At 42.2% G+C, this 26,248-nt stretch overlaps 2 protein-coding genes across 2 annotated transcripts in view; one reads left to right on the top strand and one right to left on the bottom strand.

The window, feature by feature from the left end:
• Positions 1-26,248, top strand: part of FOXO4 (forkhead box O4) — a 291,021-nt gene that overhangs the window by 36,877 nt on the left and 227,896 nt on the right. The gene's annotated exons all lie outside the window — the stretch shown is intronic.
• C2HXorf65 (chromosome 2 CXorf65 homolog) lies at positions 3,233-25,660 on the bottom strand. The gene is made up of 6 exons (XM_077292432.1): positions 25,558-25,660; positions 25,391-25,477; positions 21,286-21,420; positions 7,065-7,133; positions 6,858-6,976; positions 3,233-3,619 (listed from the first exon to the last, which is right to left on the bottom strand). Exons 1-6 carry the CDS (start codon positions 25,580-25,582, stop codon positions 3,488-3,490), a joined length of 567 nt encoding a protein of 188 aa, XP_077148547.1. The 5' UTR covers positions 25,583-25,660; the 3' UTR covers positions 3,233-3,487.

The raw sequence follows: 26,248 nt of genomic DNA on the forward strand, positions 1-26,248 counted from the left end.
GCCCGTTGCCCTATACTCAGTCAGAAACACTACAAGGGGTTCCACTAAACTCACACCATTCAAGATTCTTTTTGGGGGGCCTCCAAGGTTGGGTCAATATTTTCCACAACAGCTAGCCTCAGGAAGTGATACCCTTGTAAATTATGTATTTGTCCTTACTAAAGAACTGTCAGTAACACATGTACAAGTTTTATCATCCATTCCAGGTCCAAATTCCAGTGAAGGTACCCATACTTTCCAACCTGGTGACTACATGCTGGTAAAGAAGTTCATCAGAAAGACATCCCTGGAGTCGAGATTAGAGGGTCCCTACCAAGTGCTCCTGACTACTCCTACTTTGATCAGGATTGCTGAGCGCCTCCTGGATCCATCTCTCACATTATAAACTTGTTAGACAGTTAGGGACAGAGTAGGATCTCACCTGCTTGTCAAAGTCCAGCTACAAAGGGAGGTTTTCCACAAGGGAAAACTTGTCTCAAACTGGTGAAAACTCCAATTCCCCCCTCCCGGGCGAGACGGTCAGATCTAGGATGCGTTGCATCAGGGTGAGTCACATGTGTATTTTATGTAACCGTGGAGATGGGAGATTGGAGAGTAATAGATCCAGCAGGTAGGAAAGTCCCGAGGACACTGGTAACGCGCTCCGATATACCTCCTCGGTATACCCATAATTGGTCACACATTCTCTGGTGTCAATAGCATCCATATTGTTATGAAGCCTCTGATGTCATAGTGACACTTAACACTGGTGGGTTAGGGAACCACGGTGGGATCAAGATAAAAAAAGGGTTAATAAAGTATTTAGGGGGGACTGTTGAGGAGAGCCATAAGATCAAATAATTAACCTCAAGACATAAGAGGTTGAGAGAAGTGAAGTGACCCATAACGTGTATTGTTTAACCTTACATAAGTTTTCTCAGATCAAAGTGAGACACTAAAGATGGCTGCCATTTCCTGTATCAGCATGCCATGTGCTGGTATCCAAGATGACGCCCACCCTGATGACCTCATGGACCAACCCACCCTGATGATCTCATGGATCCGCCCATGGACTTGCTCATTGCCCAACCCACTAACCAATGAAATACATCCGATCACTCCCATTTTAGAGCTAACCGAGCCCCCTTACAGGAAATATATAAACCTGTGTTCTGACTAATAAAGTCCCCCTTGGAGCTGAGCCATAGGTTGATCATGGAGAGTTTACATCTGACTGTGTGTGTCATGTTTATTTCTTTAGTGCGCACCTGATCAATATCCATTAGACCAGGAGTAGGCAACTGAAGTGAAGTGAACATTTTATTAATTGTTCAACCTAACACCGAGATAACTGCTGCCTTGAAAGGATTGTTAAGAAAAGGCCATTTAAAAATTTGGGGGAGATTCACAAAGAGTGGACCGCTGCTGGAGTCATTGCTTCAAGAGCCACCACACATAGATGTATCCAGGACATGGGCTACAAGAGTTGCATTCCTTGTGTCAAGCCACTCATGACCAATAGATAACGCCAGAAGTGTTTTACCTGGGCCAATGAGAAAAAGAACTGGTCTGTTGCTCAGTAGTCCAAGGTGTTGTTTTCAGATTAAAGTAAATTTTGCATTTCATTTGCCAATCAAGGTCCCAGAGTCTGGAGGAAGAGCGGAGAGGCCACTATCCAAGCTGCTTGAGCTCTAGTGTGAAGTTTCCACAATCAGTGATGGTTTGGGGAGCCATGTCATCTGCTGGTGTAGGTCCGCTGTGTTTAATCAAGACCAAAGTCAGCATAGCTGTCTACCAGGAAATTATAGAGCACTTCATGCTTCCCTCTGCCAACAAGCTTTTTGGAGATGGAATTTCCATTCTCCAGCAGCACTTGTCACCTGTCCACACTGCCAAAAGTACCAATACCTGGTTTATAAGCAACAGTATCACTGTGCTTGATTGGCCAGCAAACTCGCCTGACCTTAACCCCATAGAGAATCTATGGGGTATTGTCAAGAGGAAGGAGAGACACCAGACCCAACAATGCTGACAAGCTGATGGCTGCTATCAAAGCAACCTGGTCTTCCATAACACCTCAGCAGTGCCACAGGTGATTGCCTCCATGCCTTGCCACATTGATGCAGTAATTGATGCAAAAGGAGCCTGGACCAAGTATTGAGTGCATCTACTGAACATACATACATGTCAGTAGGCCAACATTTCAGATTTAAAATCATTTTTCAAGCTGATGTTATAATGTAATGACTTTTGGGTTTTCATTGGCTGTAAGCCAAAATCATCAACATTAACAGAAATAAACACTTGAAATAGATCACTCTGTTTGTAATGACTTTATGTAATATACATAGGTTGAAGTGAAGGAGAGTACCCAGTCAAGGTGAAAAAAAATCTTCTTTATTGTGCCATTTATGGCACAATAAAGAAGATTTTTTTTCACCTTGACTGGATGCTGTCCTTCACTTCAACCTACGGTATGTACTCTTCCACTTGGGTCCAGTGGATATAGGACGGGCATCTGCCTTTGCCTGCTTTTTGTGGTCAGTTGTGCTGTCAGTCATCAAACCTTGCTTTTTATGTAATATACAAGTTTCATTTTTTGTATTGAAGAACTGAAATAAATTAACTTTTCGATGATATTCTGATTTTGTGAGAAGTACCTGTATGTTCTTCTTTATTGCAATTTATAAACACTGGGAAAGATTTACTCCAAAATTGGCACATTTTTTAAGGGTTTTAGAAACTTACTAGACAAAATTAGAAAATGTGTGACAATGTGGCCAAGGGTGTTAAAGCATGCCAAATTTACTAAGGCTTAGTTCACACTGCGTTGGCAGCAGCCCATTCAGCACATACGCTAACGCTGCTGCTAGCGCAAGTGCCGGCGTCTGCATCCCGCTAGCGCAGATAGAGCTCTGCTAGCTCTATCTGCACTAGCAGTGACGGACCCGGAAACGCTGCAGCCCGCGTCTCGGGTCCGTCACTCAATGACGGCACATCGCTAGCGCACGCCTATTGTGGGTGAGCGCTAGCGATGCGTCCGCCATTACATTCAATGGCGGCGTTAACGGACTACGTTACACCGCGTTATGCCGCGGTGTAACGTAGTCCGTTAAACGGGTCACACTAACGCAGTGTGAACCCAGCCTAATAGTGTGCTCAAAATATTTAGCTTAAAAATCAGGTCTTAGGATAAGCCAACTAATAGATGTTGTAGACTTTGTGCAGACAATCTAGGCATCTTATTATCAATCTACGCATCTTCTTATCAATCTACGCATCTTATTATCATCCCACATGAGCCATTGTGATAGATTTGGTGCATTTCAAGAAAGTCTAGTCTAAGTTTCCATTGTATTGATTAAAGGGTATTAGGAAATCTGCCCCGATATGATCCTAGTGCAGGTTATATTGTGTACAGGATAGATTACAGCTTTTTGATGCCTGATTTATTGTTGGTTAGTGCACATTAGCATACACAATACATCTAGTCTACAACATCCATGAATCATCGCAACGTTGTATACATAATTATTTGTCTGTCTCTTTGGAAAGTGCCTGAAGTTTTGCCCCTCTGACTTCGTGTGTCACTTCTTAATTCTGATTTTTCTTCTTCAGATGATTTTACTGGTCCTCGATTCTGTAGAAATACACAAATTGTGAGTCCATGTTACTTAGAGATGACAGAACCATATATTACCTTTTTGAAAACAAGCATGTTTTTTACAAGTAATGTAACAATGTCATAATTGAATAATACGTCTATACAGTGAATACCATATTGTTATAAGAAGTAAACTAATTTTCTACCACCCAGTATGTCCCATCATTCTATTGCCCTATAAAGCTGCAAATCAAATTGTCACATGACAAAAACAACTGTAATATTGGAAAGGCATGTGTCACACTAGCTTTTCAAATTAAATTTTTCTGTTATAGGAAATAAAAATTGAACTTGTTGAAGAAACCGATATTTTCAGTGCCCAGTACAGCACCTCTCTCCTGCATAGTGCCCATAAGACATCCGTTCTCCTTCTCAGTTATCAAAGAAAGCTCTACTTTCCTTTCCTGCTCAGTCCCCAACAAGGCTCTACTTCCCTCAGTCCAAAGCAAGGCTCCAGTCTTCATCTCAGTCTCCAACAGGGCTCTACTCTCAAGGTACCTTCACACGAAGCGACGCTGCAGCGATAGCGACAACGATGCCGATCGCTGCAGCGTCGCTGTTTGATCGCTGGAGAGCTGTCACACAGACCGCTCTCCAGCGACCAACGATGCCGAGGTCCCCGGGTAACCAGGGTAAACATCGGGTTGCTAAGCGCAGGGCCGCGCTTAGTAACCCGATGTTTATCCTGGTTACCAGCGTAAAAGTAAAAAAAACAAACAGCACATACTTACATATGCGTCCCCCAGCGTCTGCTTCCTGACACTGACTGAGCGCCGGCCTAACAGCACAGCGGTGACGTCACCGCTGTGCTCTCACTTTCACTTTTAGGGCCGGCGCTCAGTAAGTGTCAGGAAGCAGACGCTGGGGGACGCATGTAAGTATGTGCTGTTTGTTTTTTTTACTTTTACGCTGGTAACCAGGGTAAACATCGGGTTACTAAGCGCGGCCCTGCGCTTGGTAACCCGATGTTTACCCTGGTTACCAGTGTAAAACATCGCTGGTATCGTTGCTTTTGCTTTCAAACACAACGATACACAGCGATCGGACGACCAAATAAAGTTCTGGACTTTATTCAGCGACCAGCGACATCACAGCAGGATCCTGATCGCTGCTGCGTGTCAAACGAAACGATATCGCTAGCCAGGACGCTGCAACGTCACGGATCGCTAGCGATGTCGTTTCGTGTGAAGGTACCTTCAGTCCTTAACAACATTCTACTCTCCTCAGTCTCTCAACAAGGCTCTACTTTCATTCTCCAATCCCAACAAGGCTCCACTTTCCTTCTCAGTCGCTAACAAGACTCTACTCTCCTTCCCAGTCCCCAATGAAGGCTCCACTGTCCTCCTCATTCAAGAGCATGGCTCCAATCTCCTTCTCGATCCCGAACAAGTCTCCTCAGTCCACAGCAAGGCTCTTCTTCCCTTCTCAGTCTTCAGCATGACTCCACACATTTAATTTTCATGGTGTAGCAGGACAGAGAAGAGACAAATAGTTTGTGCATATGGTTTTTAAGTATACGAGAAAAAAAATGTTAAAGGTGTTACTGAATTTGATTTGTGGAGTTCACTTTATCTGAATTAGTGAATCTAATTTGAATCTACACTGTGTTCCAAATTATTATGCACAAAAAGTTTAGGAGTGATAAGGTTAGAATTTTTTTGTTTGTCATTTAAACTAATTGATGGTGATGTGTGTCAGGGCTCTTTATATCACTGAAAGCAATTGCAGATACCTGTGCAAATTAGTTTGGCAGGTGTGTCCAAATAAAGGCAAGACTACTTAAGAAGGCTGTTCCACATTATTAGGCAGCCTACATTTTTTGCCAAAATGGGAAACAAAAAGGATGTGTCGGCTGCTGAGAAGCAACAAATTGTGGAGTATTTAGGTCAAGGCATGACTACAATCAACATTGCCAAGACACTTCATCGTGATCATCGCACAATCAAGAAGTATGTAGCTGATTCCCAGCACACACGTGTGCGTGCTGATAAGGAAAAATTGAGGACTCTTTCCAACAGGCAATTGCGTAAGGTTAAAAGAGCAGCTGCAAAAATGCCTTGTCATAGCAGCAGACAAGTTTTTGAAGCTGCTGGTGCCTCCAACGTCCCCAGAACAACAAGATGCAGGGTCCTTCAGAGGTTTGCATCTGTGCATAAGCCATCCTGTCGACCACCTCTATCCACTGCACACAAGCAGAAACGGCTCCAGTGGGCCAAACGATACATGAAGACTGACTTCCAAACTGTTTTGTTCACCGATGAGTGCCGTGCAACGCTCGATGGTCCAGATGGATGGAGTGGAGGATGGCTGGTTGATGGACACCCCATGAAAACACGGCTAAGGCGCCAACAAGGAGGAGGTGGAGTAATGTTTTGGGCTGGAATCATGGGGAGAGAGATTGTCGGTCCCTTTATGATCCCTGAAGGGGTAAAGATGAACTCCATAATCTATGTGGAGTTTCTAAAACAACACTTCCTGCCATGGTTCAAGAGGAAGAACAGTGCTTTCCACAGCAAGATCATTTTCGTGCATGATAATGCACCGTCTCATGCTGCAAAAAACACATTTGCATCTCTGGCTGCTATGGTCATAAAAGAGGACAAACTTATGGTGTGGCCACCATCTTCCCCTGACCTCAACCCCACTGAGAACCTCTGGAGCATCATCAAAAGGAGTGTCTATGATGGCGGGAGGCAGTTCACATCTAAGCAACAGCTCTGGGAGGGTATTCTGTCCACATGCAAAGCAATTGAAGCAGAAACCATCCAAAAACTGATAAATTCAATGGACGAGAGAGTTCAGAAGCTTCTTTCGAACAAGGGGTCCTATGTGCAAATGTAACATCACCTAGAATAAAGTTTTCACTTGAAAACTGTTTGATTCCATTTTGTAATAAGCTGATAATGCTTATAACTTCACAACTGACCATTTTTTTGTTCAAAATAAAAAAAAGGTTGAAAACTCTGCTGTGCATAATAATTTGGAACATGCATTTTGAGTGTTTTGTTTTTTTTTAAAGATACTGTTTTCATAGGCAGTTTGTTCCAAAACATTGCAATTATACTAGAATAGTAGATGACTGGAAAATATCAATGACTGTAATTCAGATAGGTAATTTAGAGAAAATATGAGGAAATATTATTTGCATAATAATTTGGAACACAGTGTATTTATGCCTAAAGACAGTTATAAAATATGTTAAATACACACTCACTGATTGTTGGGAAAAAGCATTAGATGAATGGGAAGGTAGATGACGGACTGTTGGTTGACTAGACTTGAGAAGCTTAAGGCGACTCTTTTCCAGAAGGTCACACTGGGCCCTTAATGCATCTATAGTGTGAAAGTGACAAGTAGGTGAAGAACAAATCTTATTTATCATAGCATATCAGTAATATACATTCTCGGCAGATGTACATACCTGTGAGCTTGGGATCTGGACTAGACAAGATGAGTGTTATCTCTTGGTAGCAGTGTCCATGTTTGGAGCCTAATACATACAATAATAAAGTAAAAAGTTATTCTATATGTATTCCAGAATTCAAAAAGTTATGATGACCAATGAGTCTCTATGCCAGGCCTGCACAGCATACAGCCTGCTGCAGAATGTTGTGCGCTCCATGAGGCTGTCCGGGAAACGCCGCTCTTTCCTTCCTAACTTCAAATATATTAGCGTCTTTCAGACACAAATACATTTGAACACTGCTGCATTGAGACTGGAACAGCGCTGCATACATCAGCAAGGCACCAGTCACTTTGTAAGTACTATCTATGTATGTCTCTTGTGTTCCATGAGCCTAATGGCTCTTCATGCTATTTTTCCACTTAGTGAATGGTTATTTAGCAGAACATGAACTACCATAGAGTTTATTTAGGCTGTCTTAGCCGAACTAAGAACTGTGTGGTTCAGGTTTCCCCATTTCAATTTATGCACTTGCACTTTATAAACTATTTATGTGAATTCCTCTAATTACATGTGAATTTTTGTACTTTATTTGTTACATTTGATTACATTGAATATGTTCCGGATAACCTAGTCTCTCTCTAACTTACTGGGCTCTTCCATATAATACATGATACTGACTTAAACTTTGTGATTGTTGCTAGTGCCTATATAACATATATTTACTTGGTATATGTTAAATCATGATTTATAGTGTCAGCAAACTATGTTTCTCCTCACTTTTTGAATTTTTAGAACTTTTTATATATTCGACTAGTTAAAAACTCAATTTTTTAAATATTTGTGCAAATGAACCTCCTTTTATCCCCAACGTATATACTTTGGGGTTGTCAATATATAAATCTGGTATCGCTGTAATAGCACCGACCCGAAGAATAAATTTATCTAATCACTGATACCGCGTGAGGAACAGTGTAAAAAATGAATAAAAACAATTCTTTACCTGCTGTTGATTTGTTCATTATGCCTCCCAAAGATCGCAGTAAGGCTTTGCGCAAATTTATCTTGTGCGGAGCGCTTATACCGGGGTCTCCGTGTAAGTCTCTGAAATACGTGATTCAGACGGAACCCTAGATGGAAGATTCCCTATAATGAAGCAGATGGTTTCACTTTGGACTTTATCTGGCATATGATCTGGCGGTGTCCATCTTTTTATGCATACATAAATGTGCAGTTGGCTACAGTTTTGTGCACCTCTGAACAGGGACCAGACTGAGTCCTGAGTAACTCTGCTGCCTCATTATAGTGAATGGATCAGTTGGGTGTTTCATCTGAATCATGTAATTTGTTGATTTAGATGGAATATAATAATAATAATAATCTTTATTTTTATATAGCGCTAACATATTCCGCAGCGCTTTACAGGTTGCACACATTATCATCGCTGTCCCCTTTTGGGGCTCACAATCTAAATTCCCTATCAGTATGTCTTTGGAATGTGGGAGGAAACCGGAGTACCCGGAGGAAACCCACGCAAACACGGAGAGAACATACAAACTCTTAACCCCGATATAAGTGCTCAGCATAGAGTGCAGGATAAATGTGATCCCAAACGTTATGTAAAATGTTCCCAATAATAGCTTCAACTCAATCCACAAAAAAGCAAGTCCCCACTCAGGTGTGTCATCTGTTAATGGAAATATAGGGGGCTTCTAGGTTACTGGTAGTAGAAAGGCTCTGGAAAAGTGCTATGGGTCCCCACCCCCCAAAAAAAGAAATCCAGCAAATTCTGCACTTCCAAATGCTCTCTTCCCTTCTAAGCCTCACGGTGTGCCTAAGCCACAATTCGCATTCACATGTCTGGCATTTCTGTAGCATTGTGAGTCTGCCTTATTTATGGGTGTATGTCTCTAGAAGCACAATCTGGGCATAACGTAGTGGGCATAACATATTGGGCACTACAATGCAAGGGCACTACAATAACAGATTTGCAATTTTCACTCAGCAACATCCTTTGCTGCTTGTTTTTGGAAAACACCCATGGAGTCAAATCATCACTACACCGTAAATTCCCAAAGGGTATAATTTCCAAAATAGGGTCACTTGAGGTGGAATTCTGCTCTTTTAGCACTTAGGTGCTCTGTATATGGAGTCTGAAAGCTATTCTAGGAAAATCTGTGTTCCAGGGGGCAAATAGTGCTCTGTCCCTCAGAATCCTGCCGTGTGGCTAAGCAGTACTGTACAGCCACATATGTGATATTTCCACATTTAGAAGAAATTCTGACAAATGTTGGTGCCATTTTTACCCATTTCCCCATGTGAAAATGTAAAATCTGGGGCTCAAACTAAATTTTTGTGGTAAAAATGTAATTATTTTGTCTTCACTGCCCAGTGGTATAAAATTCTGTGACACACCTGTGGTTTCAATGTGTTTGCTGCACCCTTAGATTAACCCCTTCATGACCGGAGCTTTTTTAGTTTTTCGCTCCCCTCCTTCCCAGAGCCATAACTTTTTTATTTTTCCGTCAATATGGCCATGTGAAGGCTTATTTTTTGTGGGATGAGTTGTACTTTTGAAGGACACCATTGGTTTTGCCATGTCTAGAAAATGGGAAGAAACTCCAAGTGCAATGAAATTGCAAAAAAAGTGAAATCCCACACTTGTTTTTTGTTTGGCTTTTTTGCTAGGTTCACTAAATGCTAAAACTGACCTGCCATTATGATTCTCCAGGTTGTTACGAGTTCATAGGCACCAACATGTCTAGGTTATTTTTTATCTAAGTGGTGAAAATAATTCCAAACTTGGAAAATGGCGCATTTTTTTTTCAGATACCCGTAGCGTCTACATTTTTCGTGATCTCAGGTTGGTTGAGGGCTTATTTTTTGCACGCCAAGCTGATGTTTTTATTGATACCATTTTGGTGCAGATATGATCTTTTGATCGCCCATTATTGCATTTTAATGCAATGTCATGGCTACCAAAAAAACGTAATTCTGGCGATTTGACCTTTTTCTCACTACGCCGTTTAGCGAACAGGTTAATCCTTTTTTTATTGATAGATCGGGCGATTCTGAACTCTGCGATACTGAATATGTGTGTGTTTGATTTTATTTTTGTTTTTTTAATGGGGCGAAAGGGGGGTGATTTGCACTTTTATATTTAATTTTTTTAAACACTTTTTTTTTTTTTTTTTTTTACTTTTGCCATGCTTCAATAGCCTCCATAGGAGGTTAGAAGCTGCCACAACTTGATCGGCTCTGCTACATAGAGGCGATACTCAGATCGCCTCTATGTAGTAGAATTGCTGACTTGCTATGAGCGCCGACCACTGGGTGGCGCTCACAGCAATCCTGCAGTGACAATCATAGAGGTCTCCAGGATGCGGGTCATCGGTGTGCATATTTCCTGCGTGTTTGCCGGAACCGGAATTTAAATGCCGCTGTCAACATTTGACAGCGGCATTTAACTGATGGCCATGGGTGGATCACGATTCCACCTGCGGCTATTGCGGGCACATGTCAGCTGTTCATGTCCCGGGAAAAGATGTGGACTGTTGTGAATTCCGTTCTCGGGCTCCCTCCTGTGGTCATGAGTGGTACTTTGTGAGTTCTGTTCATGGGCTCCCTCTGGTGGCTTTGAGTGTTACGGCTGGTCTGTAGCTGGACTCCAGCTGCCTCGTTTCCTGCTAGGCTTGCTGCCTATTTAACTCCATCTGGACCTTTACTTGTTGCCTGCTGTCGTTGTATTCAGTACTGGTTCAGATCTCTCTGGGACTTCCCTTGTGACCTGTCTCCTCGTGGAGAAGCTAAGTTCATGCTAGTCCATTTTTGCTCATTGATTTTTGAAAATGTTTCTCAGTATATTATGAGTTCAGTCCAGCTTGCTTATATGCTATTTTATTGCTAGCTGGAAAGCTCTGGGTGCAGAGTTGCGCCCCTCACATCGTGAGTCGGTGTGGGGGTCTTTTTGTATTCTCTGCGTGGATAATTTTGTAGTATTTTATACTGACCGCACAGATTCCTTGCTATCTTCTGACTATTTAGTTATTAGCGGGCCTCATTTGCTAAAACCTGTTTTCATTTCTATGTTTGTGTTTTCCCCTTAACTCACCGTTATTATTTGTGGGGGCTGTCTACACTTTGGGGGAAATTTCTCTGAGGCAAGTGAGGCTTTGTTTCTCTCTAGGGGTAGCTAGTTTCTCAGGCTGTGAAGAGGCGTCTAGGCCGAGTCAGGTACGCTCCACGGCTGCCTATAGTGTGTCTTGATAGGATCAGGATTGCGGTCAGTATAGTTCCCACATTCCCAGAGCTTGTCCTTACTTTTGGTTTACCTATCAGGTCAGTTCATGTGTTCCTAACCACCAGAACCATAACAGTGGACTGACCGCCAGAGCCCACATCAAAGCGAGGGTATCCGACATCGGCGTACTATTACGCCTGACGTCAGAAAGGGGTTAATTCATTGAAAGGTGTAAAATGGGGTAACTTGTGGGGGGCTTCCACTGTTTAGGCACATCAGGGGCTCTAAAAACCTGACATGGCATCCACTAACGATTCCACATAATTTGTCGCTCAAAAAGTCAAATGGCACTCCTCCTCTTCCGAGCCCTGCCGTGCCCCCAAACAGTAGTTTTCCCACATATAGGGGATATTTTCATACTCCATCAAAGTTGCACAACAAATTGAATGGGGCAATTTCTCCCATTACACCTGTGAAAAAAAAAAATAATTGGGACTAAAAGAACTTTTTTTTATGTGAAAATTTGATTTTTTTGTTTGAATTTTTTTTTTCACAGCTTAATGTTATAAACTTCTGTGAATCACCCCAGTTCTAGGTGCTCAATACACATCTAGATACACTCCTTGAGGGGTCTAGTTACCAAAATGGGTTTACTTGTGGGTGGTTTCTACAGATTGGGCACATCAGGGCTCTCCAAATGCAACATGACGTCGGCTAATGCTTCCAGACAATTTTGAGTTAAAAAATGGCAAATGGTGCTCTTGCCTTTTGAGCCCTGCTGTGTGCCCAAACATTCGATTTCCCCCACATATGGGGAATTGGCGTACTTATGAGAAATTGAACAACAAATACATTTTGGGGTCCATTTTCTCATGCTACTCTTGTGAAAATAAAAACATTGGGGCCAAAGTAATATTTTGTGAAAAAAAGTAAAATGTTCATTTTTTCTTTCCACATTGCCTTAATTCCGCAGTCAATATTTGTTGAATTCATTTTCAACAATTTTTTAAACAAAATCCATTCCACCCAAACAACTGCTCTCACAGAGTTGTGCAATAAAACCATACTAAAGAACATCCAATATTTAGGCTATGTGCACACGTCAGGATTCTTTGCAGGAATTTCCTGAACAAAACCGGACTTTTTCCGCAGGAAATCCGCATGCGTTTTTTGCGAGTTTTTATCGCGTTTTTGTGCAGATTTTTTGCGTTTTTTTTCCTGAGCTTCCCAATGCATTAAATAGCGGGAAATCCGCGAAAAATCCGCAAAATTAATGAACATGCTGCATTTTTTACTGCGATGTGTGTTTTTTTGCGGAAAAAAAACGCAACATGTGCACAAAAATTGCGGATTGCATTCTATTAATAGGATGCTTAATGGATGTGTTTTTCGTGGTTTTATCGCGAAAAATCCGGAACGTGTGTAAACAGCCTAAAGGATAGAAATTATATCCAAATATTCAAGATACATGGACAAAAGTGTGTTCAAGACATTGATCCTATTTTTTTTAAAATAAAAAATAATAAAGGGAGAATGTGTCTTTTATGAGCAGCCTGTTGTATTGCAAAGATGATATCTGGTGAGCTAGAGGAGTCAGTTCGGACCAGGATCAGTCTAGCGATAGGGCACATAGTAGTCTAGATTTGTTGCCTTGTCCTCTTTTCATGCATACAGCCTTTTCCATGCAAAGTACCCATTTCAATTTATTGCTATTGAAAAAAATTGTTAACAAGGAGGTGGGTTTTCACCTCTTCAGTTTTAGCTGTATATTTGCAAGCCTGGTATATGAATCTAGCAATGGTGGTCACAAAACTCTCCTTAATACCTATTATGCTTGTAGATCCTAAAATAAATAACAAAAAAACACAAAAATGCACAACCAGAAAAGTCAACAACAAATGTTGTTTGAACCAAGTGTGCTACAAAGTAAATGAATAAATACAGCGTGGTATAGTAGACAGGCACATCAGTAAGACAGATTAAAGTAAAGTAAAGTGCAAAAGGCAATGTCAGCGAGATGTACATAAAGATTAAAAAGAAGAAAGAAAGACGGCCCAGGGGAGAAGGTTAGGAAGGCACAAAGGCCTAAAAGATTAAATAGAAACAGCAGATTAGAGCAGTTATAGAAAACCAAATGTTATACAACGATTCAGTCATCAGCACCTGAAACGCGTCTCGCCAAGGGCTTCATCTGAGGTCAGTGGAGGAAATGTGTAAATTTGACAATTGTTGGAAGACACGCCTTGATCATTGAATTCATCTTTTTTATTCAGTCCTAAATATTCCACAATCAACTGTGATATTATTGAAAAGTGGAAGCATTTAGGAGCCTCATCAACTCACGCACTCTGTATCAGACTACATAATTGACAGAGGGGTCGCCAAATACTGAGGTGCAGATCGCATTGATGTCCCCAATGCTAGGATGACTCAAATGCTCTGGAAATAGCATCAGCACAAAAACTGTGCCAGTAGGGGAGTTTAATAGCCAAGCAGCTGCATGCAAGCCCTACATCACCAAGCACATTACCACGCTTCGGATAGAGTGGTGTATAGCACATCGCCACTGGACTGTGGAGCACTGGAAATATGTTATGTGGAGTGATGATTAACACTTCTTTATCTGGCAGTCTGATGGACGGGTCTGGTTTTAGTTAATTCCAGAATGATATCTGCCTGATTGAATTGTGCTAACTCTAAAGTTTGGTGGAGGAGGGATAATACTATGGGATAATTTTTGGGGACTGGCCTAGTTCCCCTCGATCAAGTGAAGGGAAATCTTAAAAAAGTTGGCCTTACTTTACAAGCCCTTTTCATGAGAACTGTCTGTCAAAGATGGACTCTTGTAACTACCTTGCTTTCTCAAATGTTTATGTAACCTGAGCTGCTCCCTTGGTCACAATATCTCTGTCCGACAATCCTCTGACTTCCTGTGATGTCACGTCAATTTCACTCTGACTTCCTGGCTCTGGAATCTAACATTGGGTGAGCTCCATTCAGCAGTGCTCACACTGCTCCGGTGCAGACACAGCTCTCCCTTGTCTCTGTATGTATACAGCAGACTGTATATACATTATACGCACACTGTTCTATACCCTGTGTACTATGCTGTATTCCCTGTAAAATATGCAAGGTACAAAACATGAAAATTGGCAGAAAAGGTATATAGAATTCTTTAGGGGCATTATCCTTAGTCGTTTATGGCAAAACATTGAGTTATGGTAGTGGACAACCTCGTTAATGCTGCAGGTTTCTGAGACAATTTGGCCAATTGTTATGCTTCCAACTTTGTAGGAACAGTTTGGGGAAGGCTCTTTTCTGTTTCCCATGACTGTGCCCCAGTGCACAAAGCAAGGTCCATAAAGTCATAGTTGGGTGAATTTGGTGTGAAAGAACTTGACTGTCCAGATATAGTCCAGACCTCAACCCCATCAAACACATTTGGAATGAACTAGAATGGAGATGGCTACCAGGTTCTCTTCTAGACCTCACATCTTCTAGATTTAGAAAGCCTTCCCAGAAGAGTGGAAGCTGTTCTAACTGTGAAGGGAGGATTTGGAATGGGATGTCATATATCTTTTATATGTGTTATGTGTAGGTGTTAGTGATGAGCTCAAGTGCTCGCTCCTTGAGTTTGCAGAGGGTGCTTGAGTGAGATGTTCGCATCCCCGTGGCCGCCACATGCTCCATGGCTGTTAGACAGCCACAAAACATGCAGGGGGACCCTGACAAACATGGGCAATCCCTGCAAGTTTTGTGGCTAACAGATGTGAAACATGCACCCGGGGGCTACAAGAACCTCTCACTCTAGTACCCGCGATACTTGGCGCACACCCGAGCACCCTTGGCAAACTCTAGGAACGAGCACTTGCGCTCATCACTAGTAGGTCTCCAATACTTTTGTCCATTTAATGAATATTCATTGCAACATTTTGTTTGGGAGTTTAGTCTAGCATTCCATCTTGTCTTATCAGCATGGAGTACCTGCAAATATTGACCTAGGTAGTTGTCCAGGGTGTGTAAATCCTGATTTGAATGCTTTATGTATGTTTAGCATTGATTTTTTTTAATTCCTTTGTACTTTTATCATAGATAAGAAATAAACTGTGATGACTTCCAAAGTACAAAACCTGTCAGCTTTCCTAACTTGGGCAACCATATAGATGTATACATGGTATATCCAGAAATTTCCTGAAGGTCGGCCACACTTCTTCATAAATTTTTTAATGAATATAGTGCAGGCAGAGTTCTGGAGTTAATGCGAACAGCATGGGCCTTCAGAGCCTCCAATAAATTGTCTCTGCAGAAATAATGTCAAATCATTTTTAATCACATTGAAAAAGGCACACAGCCACAGCAGCCCTGTAGGCCTTTGATGGGTTCCTATGGCAGCTGGGGGGGTCTATCAACTGATATAAAATTATGGGTCACCAATGGCACAGTAACCCCTCTGTCTTTGTTTTACTTGTAAATTCTGTGGTCATTAATGAGGGGCTTCATGGCCGCAGTACTGAGCACATGCTGAGTAGAAGTTTGAGATTCTAACCAGAGCTTAGCTATTCTGTATCTACCGTAATACCTTTTCTCTTCTTGTGAGTTTAATTCCTTTTGTACTATTCACCATAGTATTTATTTCCAGTGGTATAACTAGAGCCCGATGGGCCCCAGTGCATAATTCGGACCTGGGCCCTCACCTGCATGCTGGTCAGATGTATGACCCCTTCCAGGTATATATGTTTCCCATCCTGTGCCCCTTCCAGGTATATATGTCCCCTATCTTGGTCCGCTTCCTTGTATTTCCCCAATCCTGGGCCCCTTCCTGGTGTATATATATGCTTCCCATCCTGGGCCCACTCAAGCTATACATGTCCCCATCCTGGGTCCCTTCCAGGTATACATGTCCCCATCCTGGACCTCTTCCAGGTATATATGTCCCCCATCCTGGGACGCTTCCTGGTATTTGTCCCCAATTCTGGGCCCCTTCCTGGTATACATGTTCCCATCCTGGGCCCCTTCCAAGTATACATGTCCCCATTCTGGGCCCCTTCCAGGTATATGTCCCCCCATCCTGGGATGCTTCCTGGTATTTTTGTCCCCAATCCTGGGCCTCTTCCTGGTATACATGTTCCCATACTGGGCCCATTCCAGGTATATACAGTATGTCTCTCATCCTGGGCCCATTCCAGGTATACATGTCCCCATCCTGGGCCCCTTCCAGGTATATATGTCCCCCATCCTGGGATGCTTCCTGGTATTTATGTCCCCAATCCTGGGCCCCTTCCTGGTATACATGTTCCCATACTGGGCCCATTCCAGGTATATATGTCTCTCATCCTGGGCCCATTCCAGGTATACATGTTCCCATACTGCTCCCATTCTATGTATACATGTTCCCATACTGCTCCCATTCCAGGTATACATGTTCCCATCCTGGGCCCCTTCCAGGTATACATGTCCCCATTCTGGGCCCCTTCCAGGTATATATGTCCCCCATCCTGGGATGCTTCCTGGTATTTATGTCCCCAATCCTGGGCCTCTTCCTGGTATACATGTTCCCATACTGCTCCCATTCTATGTATACATGTTCCCATACTGCTCCCATTCTATGTATACATGTTCCCATACTGCTCCCATTCCAGGTATACATGTTCCCATACTGGTCCCATTCCAGGTATAGATGTTCCTATCCGGGCCTCTTCCAGGTATATATATCCCCATCAAGGGCCCCTTCCAGATATATATGTTCCCATCCTGAGCCTCCGTTCTGCCTCTGCACAAAAAACAGCAACAAAACAATTCTACTTCCCTTCCTGCGATCCCCCGATGTGCAGTGTCTGCTTCTGTAACCGGGACAGAGGCAGGCAGCTGACATCAGCGTGCCTGCTATGGTAACGCATGATGTCACTACCATGTGACGCCAATAACTGGCCCGCTGATGTCAGCTGCCAGCCTCTGAATGATCGGGAACATGTATTGCAGTGTTGAGAGCCAGTGAGTCCCTGCACTGCAGATCACTTCAGCTGGATGTGCATCTTCAGACGCGACTGTGATCGTTACGCCCCTGTTTATTTCTTGTGGTATTTTTCCTTTATAGGTTCACACATATAGGTCATTTCTATGCTGCTATGTGTATTGGTTATTCTATACTTGTGACTATATGGTGCTAGGCACTTTTGACTTTAGTTTATCGCTATTCATATTTATAATAATGAGACAATATTCCCCCCTATTTATTAAATCAGTTTTTCATTTAATGTAAAATATGTACGGTACTTATTTTTCCTTTCTTTATGTTTTTTTTCTTCAGAGATTTTAGTTTACCCCTTCCATTCTTTTGTATACAGATGCATAGTCCGCCATATTAAATAGTATCATAGCACATCTATAGTGAGCACTCGATCAGCTGTGTAGCTGCCGTGCTGGTGTCCATGTGTGCCCTTCTAGTTCTTCATCTTCCTGAGATTACTGAGTGTTTGAATCCACATGGAGATGTATGGGCCATGTAGACTATCCCATAAGGAGGCCTTCATTAGAGAGCTTCACACTGGTCCTACTCCTAGGTAGCATAATATACTGTAGTTAGACACCTCCAGTCTTCATTCCACGCACACTGATAGCTCGATGTTGCATTGATTTGGTTGTGGAATCGCTGATGTGGCAATTTGTGTCCTAGGAACTGTTTTTCAACATGACAATGCTTGGCCTCATGATGCTGAAGTATATATAACTCCGGCAAACTGCAAAATGTTCACTCTCTGATTTTTCGCTTTATAGGTATATTTTTGAGTGAAATGCAAATTGTTCTTTTATTCCATAAACTCCTGACATGTCTCCGAATTTCCAAGCAATAATTTTTGTATTTTTTTTTCTGACAAAGAAATATGGTCAAAATAAAAAAACCCCAGTGCTTTTAGACCTCAAAAAAATGCAAAGAAAACAAGTTCATGATCATTTAGAAACAACAATACTAATGTTTTAACTCGGGAAGAGTTCAGAAATCAATATTTTGTGGAGTAACCATGATTGTTAATCACAGCTTTCATGCGTCTTGGCATGCTTTTCACCAGTCTTTCACACTGCTTCTGGCGCAAAAAATTTAACCAGTTCTTCTTTGTTTGATGGCTTGTGACCATCCATCATCCTCAGTGTAAACAAAACCATCAGCACAGCTAATGTTGTGGTGCTCAGGTAGGATCCCAGACCTTGTGCAAATAGTAAGAAAACCTGGCACACACCGTATAGACGCTGTGAAAGATTTAATATATAGTGAGTGGGTGAGCTATATTCTAGGGCTAAACGCGGTGCCAAAAACTGGCAGTTCCTATGTCTTTCCAGGTCTTTTCTGCCCTAAACAAATTGACTGTTACTACCTATACCTCATAGTACACCACTTTAGGATTTCCTTGTATTGCACAGGTGATAATTTAATCACCTGCACAGAATGATTCCAGCACCTTGTAGAATGCTAAGGAAATCCTGAAAACATGACCTGTTGGCGGCCCTCGAGGAATGCAGTTTGACACCTCTGCTGTACATTATTGTTCTATATACCTTTGTTTGTTTATTTTTCTTTATCTAGTATATTGAGGAAGGTCATCACGACCAAAACGCCTTCTTTTGTATGTACTATATATTAAATCTTTCACAGCATCGATACGGTGTATGCCAGGTTTTCTTACTATATCCATCTTCCTCTTGATTACATTCCAGATGTTTTCAGTGGGGTTCAGGTCTGGAGATTGGGCTGCCCATGACAGCGTTTTGATGTGGTGGTCTCTTAATTTTTGCCAGAGCTGTGTATATGTATATACTGTATATACAATGCTCAAAAAAATAAAGGGAACACTTAAACAACAAAATATGACTCCAAGTAAATCAAACTTCTGTGAAATCAAACTGTCCACTTAGGAAGCAACACTGATTGACAATCAATTTCACATGCTGTTGTGCAAATGGAATAGACAACAAATGCAAATTATTGGCCATTATCAAGACACACTCAATAAATGAGTGGTTCTGCCGGTGGGGACCACAGACCACATCTCAGTACCAATGCTTTCTGGCTGATGTTTTGGTCACTTTTGAATGTTGGTTGTGCTTTCACACTCTTGGTAGCATGACACGGACTCCACAACCCACACAAGTGGCTCAGGTAGTGCAGCTCATCCAGGATGGCACATCAATGCGAGCCGTGGTAAGAAGATTTTCTGTCTGTCAGCATAGTGTCCAGAGGCTGGAGGCGCTACCAGGACACAGGCCAGGACACCAAGAGACATGGAGGGGGCCATAGGAGGGCAACAACCCAGCAGCAGGGCCACTACCTCAGCCTTTGTGCGAGGAGGAACAGGAGGAGCACTGCCAGATCCCTGCAAAATGACCGCCAGCAGGCCAAAAATGTGCATGTGTCTGCACAAATGTCTAGAAACTGACTCCATGAGGATGGTCTGAGTGCCCGACGTCCACAGATGGGGGTTGTGCTCACAGCCCAACACGTGCAGGACTCTTGGCATTTGCCACAGAACACCAGGATTGGCAAATTTGCCACTGGTGCCCTGTGCTCTTCACACATGAAAACAGGTTCACACTGAGCACATGTGGCAGACGCGACAGAGTCTGGATACTCCCTGGAGAGCAATCTGCTGCCTGCAACATCCTTCAGCATGACCGGTTTGGCAGTGGGTCAGTAATGGTGTGGGGTGGCATTTCTTTGGAGGGCTGCACAGCCCTCCATGTGCTCGCCAGAGGTAGCCTGACTGCCATTAGGTACCGAGATGACATCCTCAGACCCCTTGTGAGACCATATGCTGGTGCGGTTGGCCCTCATGTGGCTGGAGTGTGTCAGCAGTTCCTGCAAGATGAAGGCATTGAAGCTATGGACTGGCCCGCCCATTCCTCAGACCTGAATCCAATTGAACACATCTGGGACATCATGTCTCGCACCATCCACCAACATCACGTTGCACCACAGACTGTCCAGGAGTTGGGGGATGTTTTAGTTCAGGTCTGGCAGGAGATTCCTCAGGAGACCATCCGCCGCCTCATCAGGAGCATGCCCAGGCATTGTAGGGAGGGCATACAGGCACGTGGAGGCCACACACACTACTGAGTATCATTTCCTTGTCTTGAGGCATTTTCACTGAAGTTGGATCATAACTTCATTTTCCACTTTGATTTTAAGCATCATTCCAACTCCAGACCTCCGTGGGATATTAGTTGTGATTCTCATTGATCATTTTTAGGTTTTATTGTTCTCAACACATTCCACTATGTAATGAATAAAGATTTACAACTGGAATATTTCATTCAGTGATATCTAGGATGTGGGATTTTAGTGTTCCTTTATTTTTTTAGCAGTGTATATTTCTTCAGACACACTGTCCTCAACATTGACATATAGTTCTGAAGGGATACATAATTGAATTTTAATATTACTAAATGCACTATAATATTATCTTGATTGTTTTCTTAGCTTGGAAGTTTTATTTCTTTTTCAATACAGCAATCCGCATTATGGAGAAATATATCAGAATCTACCATTAATAGATAAAATTTGGGAACATCAGGAAGGGAAACCTTCAGATTATCAGCAATGAATTTAAGAATTGTTCTTGGAACCCATGGACAAGCCCTGATAAGGTTGTAAACATTTATGGAAAATATCACTGATTGGGGCGAGATTTACTCAAATGATTGTATAGTAATGAAGTAAGTAAGAAAGTTACCAGCGAAGATATCAACAATACACAACGCTCCCAGTTTTTCATTTAGAAGTGCATGGGAAATTAAAGGGTTTTCTGGAAGGGAGAGATTGTCCACAACAGGGCACACACATTAACATTGGCACTAAAGTGTAAGAACACGAAGTTGCCATAGTAAGTATCCAAACTGTCATTAAGTGTTACAATATGGTATTTTTCATTTGTTTCACCCATTGTTAACTGTTTATTTCCCAGTTTTTTTAATGCCAAGAATAACCTTTAGTAATGTGATATAGCATACCTTGTTCTCCTCTCACTATCTTGCATATGTAGTAAGTTTCATATGGAGTCAAAACATTGGCTGCACTTTGCCAATCATTTCTAATTAAGAAGAGGAACTTTAAGGAACCTTTTTCATCGCAGAGGTCTATGATATCTGAAAGGATAGAACACGATGATAATGTGCTATTTCCATTATGTTACCGCAATAACTTAACATTTTATTTCCATACAATACATGTGGGGTATGGGTAGCGGGGTGGTCTCCAAAGCCCCATTCTCACTTAGAAAAAATGCTAAGTATGTTGTAGGAGTCAAAACAACAACAGGCTCGACACGTTGAAGAAAAGACAAGTGCACAGATTTGCTCCCATAAACTAATATCTTTTAAATAAAAGCCAGAACATAATGTTGTAAAAAATAAAAAAACACTTTGTAATACATTAAGAGTACAATTAAAGATAAGGATTTTGAAGTTTGAGTAATAGCAACAGCTGCAGCTTATGTTGGAGTGACTATGTTAGTCAGACAGTAGATGGCGCTGTGTTAATTTTTGCAGTTTGGTTCCATGTTGAGATGATGCTGATTATTTTGATGAAAGCTGAACTCTGAAACGGATTATGGCCCCAGTCACAGCCCAGCAGAGAGCACACAGCAGCGCACAGCCTGGTGATCAGACCGATGCAAGGAGTCCTCTCATTTCCTGAATACAAACTCTCTCTATATGTACAGTATAAAGGAGAAAAGGAAGGATAAACGGAATAATACCAATTACCAGCTATGGAAGTTTATAAAGTGGAAATGCTACTACAGAGAGACCACAGATTAGGGGGATTGTCCACTGCTGGACATTCCCTGCTCAGTCAGTTCAGGACCACAAAATAAAAACAATGAATATTTATCTCCTGCGTCACTGCTGTTCCTGAAAAGTCGGTGCTGCTGTTACTGGAGGGTGACTTGACATTATTGTGTTATGTGCCCATTGTAGCCAACGAGCACCCAATGTCTGTCCAGTATGATGCGGGCTCAGCTCCTGAGTCTGCATTATACATAAGGGCCTGACATTGGAAGTCTTCATATACAGTGGCGTAACTAGAAACTCATGGGCCCCGATGCGAAAGCTCCAACGGGGCCCCCAAATATTTAAAATCTTTAAAAGCAATAGTCTTTTTATATAGGCCAAAGTGAATTTTAGGGCCGCCTAGGCTCCAGGGCCCGATGCGATTGCAACCCCTGCACCTGTTGTAGTTACATCCCTGTTCATATACCCAATGTTATGAAGGTGATTCAAGTTGTGAAGGAATAAATTCAACTAATACACTAAGGACAACCAGATGGGAGAAAGGCCATAGGCTGTGAATAGACTTTTAAAGTAAAATCCAATACAGGTGACACAGCTGAAAAATACAAAACAAGACTGGCTGCAAGGGAAACTCGCAAAGATATGGAGACAACTGTGAAGACACATTTTCTTTAATAGTTATACATGCTGCTAAAGAAAATGTAGATGAAATATTTTTGACATGATAATATAATTCTTCAGTGGTGACTTATCAGACAGCTAATATTATGTACCCAAATGTACGGTCCTATAACACCAGAAGGCAACACATCTTACATGAAAGAAAAGCAAACTAATATCTGACATTACGTTGCATCTTTGTTAATTCCTCAAAATGAAATACACAGACAATATTAGTTATGGAGACAACACAAGATCATGAGAGCACAGACAAAGAGGATGAGAAAACATCTGCACAAGAATGTACACCCAGCAATTCCAATGTCTCCCACAAGATGGCAGTGTATAACCACAAGTGCAAATAACACAAGTATTTGCCAACAGTCAAAAAAGAAGGAAAAGTATAGCAAATAAAGTAGAGCCAAGGGATCAAGTCCACAAATGTGCGGGGTCCCAAACATGAGCTCGCAGAAATACTGCTAACACCAGTAAGCGTCCATCGAAGCATGCCCATGACACTCTGATGGCACGCTGATCAAAAACACTGCTGAAACTCTGACCGTGTTTTGTTTAGAGAAAAATCACTGATGACTGCATGAGATTCCGAGCCCTGCATGTGTAAGTGCCAGAGGGCGGTAGCCATGAGCGAGCTGCTGCTTCATGACCCCCTGGCACATTACAAAAATATCGTGTCCCAGTCCATATGTGTTGGGCTGTGTATGGTGCTTTGTACTCACATGTCAGCCGGAAGCCTCCGCTGTCTCCACATCCTCAGTTCCGGGACCAGCCGCACACACATCAGGGGACACAACTTTACTGGACAGTTCATGTACATCAGTCTTTAATACGCAGTATTGGGCACAGCACCCTTCACCACTTGTCCCATTAACACAGTACATTTCCATCATTTCCTTATGTTCAGCTTGGACTATCCCTGCTCTTCATTCTCCTGTCAGCCCCTGGGATTGCCTGTCTGGCACCGCAGTATTACCGAGATCCGTCAGGCTTCCCTCACACGGTTCCACGTCTATATTCCTTTGTACTGAAGGGGTTAAGGTGCTCTCTATAGCACTGTATCTAGCTGTAGGCTCAGGACATTGCAGGAATGTCCGCAGGGAGTTCTGTATGACATCATACCACAAGGACGTTTTGTACTTGACTCCAACGAACACTTTCACTAACAGCCCAATGAGGAAGTAATTCCCCTTTTATCTACATACTACATCCTTTCCTGTATAGTAACCTATATCCCTTTCTATACTTTCGCTATACCTGAGCTGAGTGTACCTGAGTTACCTTAGGCATTACCTTCGCAGTACCCACACAGCAGCATCAGTACCCATCACACTACACATTCAGGCTTGGACTGGTCCACAGGAGAGCAGGAGGATCCTCCGATGGGCCATTGTGCAAGAATGGACCATCACCCTCTTATATAAGCAGTACTAGGCCCAATAAACAGGAATCACTATGTACAGACAGAGGCAGCATCTTATTAATTTATCAATCTGCCCAGTACATTGTTAGATAAATCTGTGATAGAGGATAATGTCATGTTTGTATGAACCTGAAAAATGGGGGCCTGGATGTGGTTACTGGTGGGCCATTGGCACACTGTGTACATTAGTTACATTACACTCCTAAAACCTCATGACATAGTTCACACTTCACATGTCACAACATGTGCAAAAACGGGATTACACTACTCACACTTGACGTGCGACTGATGTCTTTAGAGGCAGGAACACAACAGTCTCTGCCCTTACACCTGTACAAAAAGACTGACAGATGGACATCTCTACTGGCAATCTTTTATCCTATTTTGAGTGAGAAGAGAATGACGTTCTGTTCCCTGGAAGACGGGGCCTGGAAACAAGCATGACGTCAGGACAGCGGAGGGCAGGAGCAGCCCACTGAGCGAAACACTGATGCTAAAACTGACGCTCATCAAACACTGACTGAAAATCGGATCAGAAACACTGATGTAAATCAGATATCTTTTTGTGCACCGGAATAATCACTGAAATCTGAACGAGGTCTAACACTTTGGACAGCCCCTTTAAGTAATTCAAACTGAGGGCAAATATTTTTTCCTAAAGTGTTTTTCACCAATATTTTTTGCTAAATATTTAAAGGGTTTATCCAGCACTGTTTTTTTTTTTTTTAACTATGGGCTTAAAACTAATAGTCAGGTACTTGTCTGTTGTACCCGGCGCTGATCTCTGGCACCACAGAGCAGTCACAGACCAGTCCTGCCAGCGATTCAGAGGTGTATGCTGATGTCATGGCGACAGAACAGCTTCTTCTATTCTGCTCTGCTCTGTTGATGGGGAGTGACTGCCAACATGATGCTGATTGACAGCTAGCTTGCCACTGCCTATCTCTGGGGGGGGGGTCGGCTGTCAATCAGCATGATGTTGACAGTCACGCCTCGTTAAAAGAGCAATCCGGAAGAACTGATCTGTTGATGTTGAGCAGCTGAATGTCAGCGTTGGGTAGGAGAGGTAGGTAGTTAGCAACTACCTGCCTGTTAGTTTATAGGCTCATAGAAAAAAAATAGACCTGGATAACCCCTTTAAATGTGAGAACACCCTTATAGCATCTCATTTCAATTTATACTGTAAATAAATATCAATGTACATTGAAAGGTATAATAATGTATCACCTGTCATTGGTAGCTGTAACCTCTTCCGCATTTCTGATAATAAGTGTATAACATTACAGTTAATATTGACCAGAAACTGCTGCTTGTCTGTGAATAAAGAATCAAACGTTTTATACACTTTATAAAGTATTTAAAAATAATGAAGGAATAATAATGAACAGATTTACCTCCATGAATAATGCAGATAAACATATCTGTACACTGGCGGTAACATGTCCGTGCTTCACGTGCATTAATGGTCTATACCTGACATGGAAATTTTCTCAGTGCACTGTGACATCACCCTTGCCTATGATGGCACTAAAACCCTATGGAATTGTATCCCCGGCTCAGCCAAATTATGTTCTACACTAAGCAAAACAATTATGGAGCACTACATCTTTAGGATGTTCACAAATTCACAGCTCAAAGGTGCAATGCTAGCCTCCATGAATTGCTCGATCTTCTGGAACAGTAATTCACAGTTTAGGTGTAAGACATTCCAGACTGTACTTTCGATATTTACAAGACATGCCTTTCACACTCAGTTCGGTCCGGTGTCCCTTGAACTTCCTGACTTCTCAACTTCTTCTACACTAATAAAGGCTATGATATCAAAATGTTATTTCTGTTTCATTGCCAAAATTTGATATGCAAACCTATAGTAAGTCCAAATTGGAGCAGGCCCTGGGAAATATCGATCAGGCGCATTGGGAAGACATGCTGAATGTACCTTGGAAAATATCTCCTACATATCCAAAAATGGATCAAAGTCACAATAGAGAATCAGTTTGGATTCTGGTCTTGGAAACCAGATATCCTTCTGGTGTGAATCTCCGTATGGATCTTACATGATGTAAGGAAAAGGAGAAAAGAAAA

The sequence above is a fragment of the Ranitomeya variabilis genome, chromosome 2, assembly GCF_051348905.1.
Source record: "Ranitomeya variabilis isolate aRanVar5 chromosome 2, aRanVar5.hap1, whole genome shotgun sequence".
NCBI lineage: Eukaryota > Metazoa > Chordata > Amphibia > Anura > Dendrobatidae > Ranitomeya > Ranitomeya variabilis.

Coding starts and splice junctions, on each gene's coding strand:
- C2HXorf65 (XM_077292432.1), bottom strand. CDS start 25,582: ATGTTTATCTGCATTATTCATGGAG. Junction 6,977..7,064: donor TCCAGATCCCAAGCTCACAG/GTATGTACATCT, acceptor TTCACACTATAG/ATGCATTAAGGGCCCAGTGT. Junction 3,620..6,857: donor ATGCTTTTTCCCAACAATCA/GTGAGTGTGTAT, acceptor GTATTTCTACAG/AATCGAGGACCAGTAAAATC.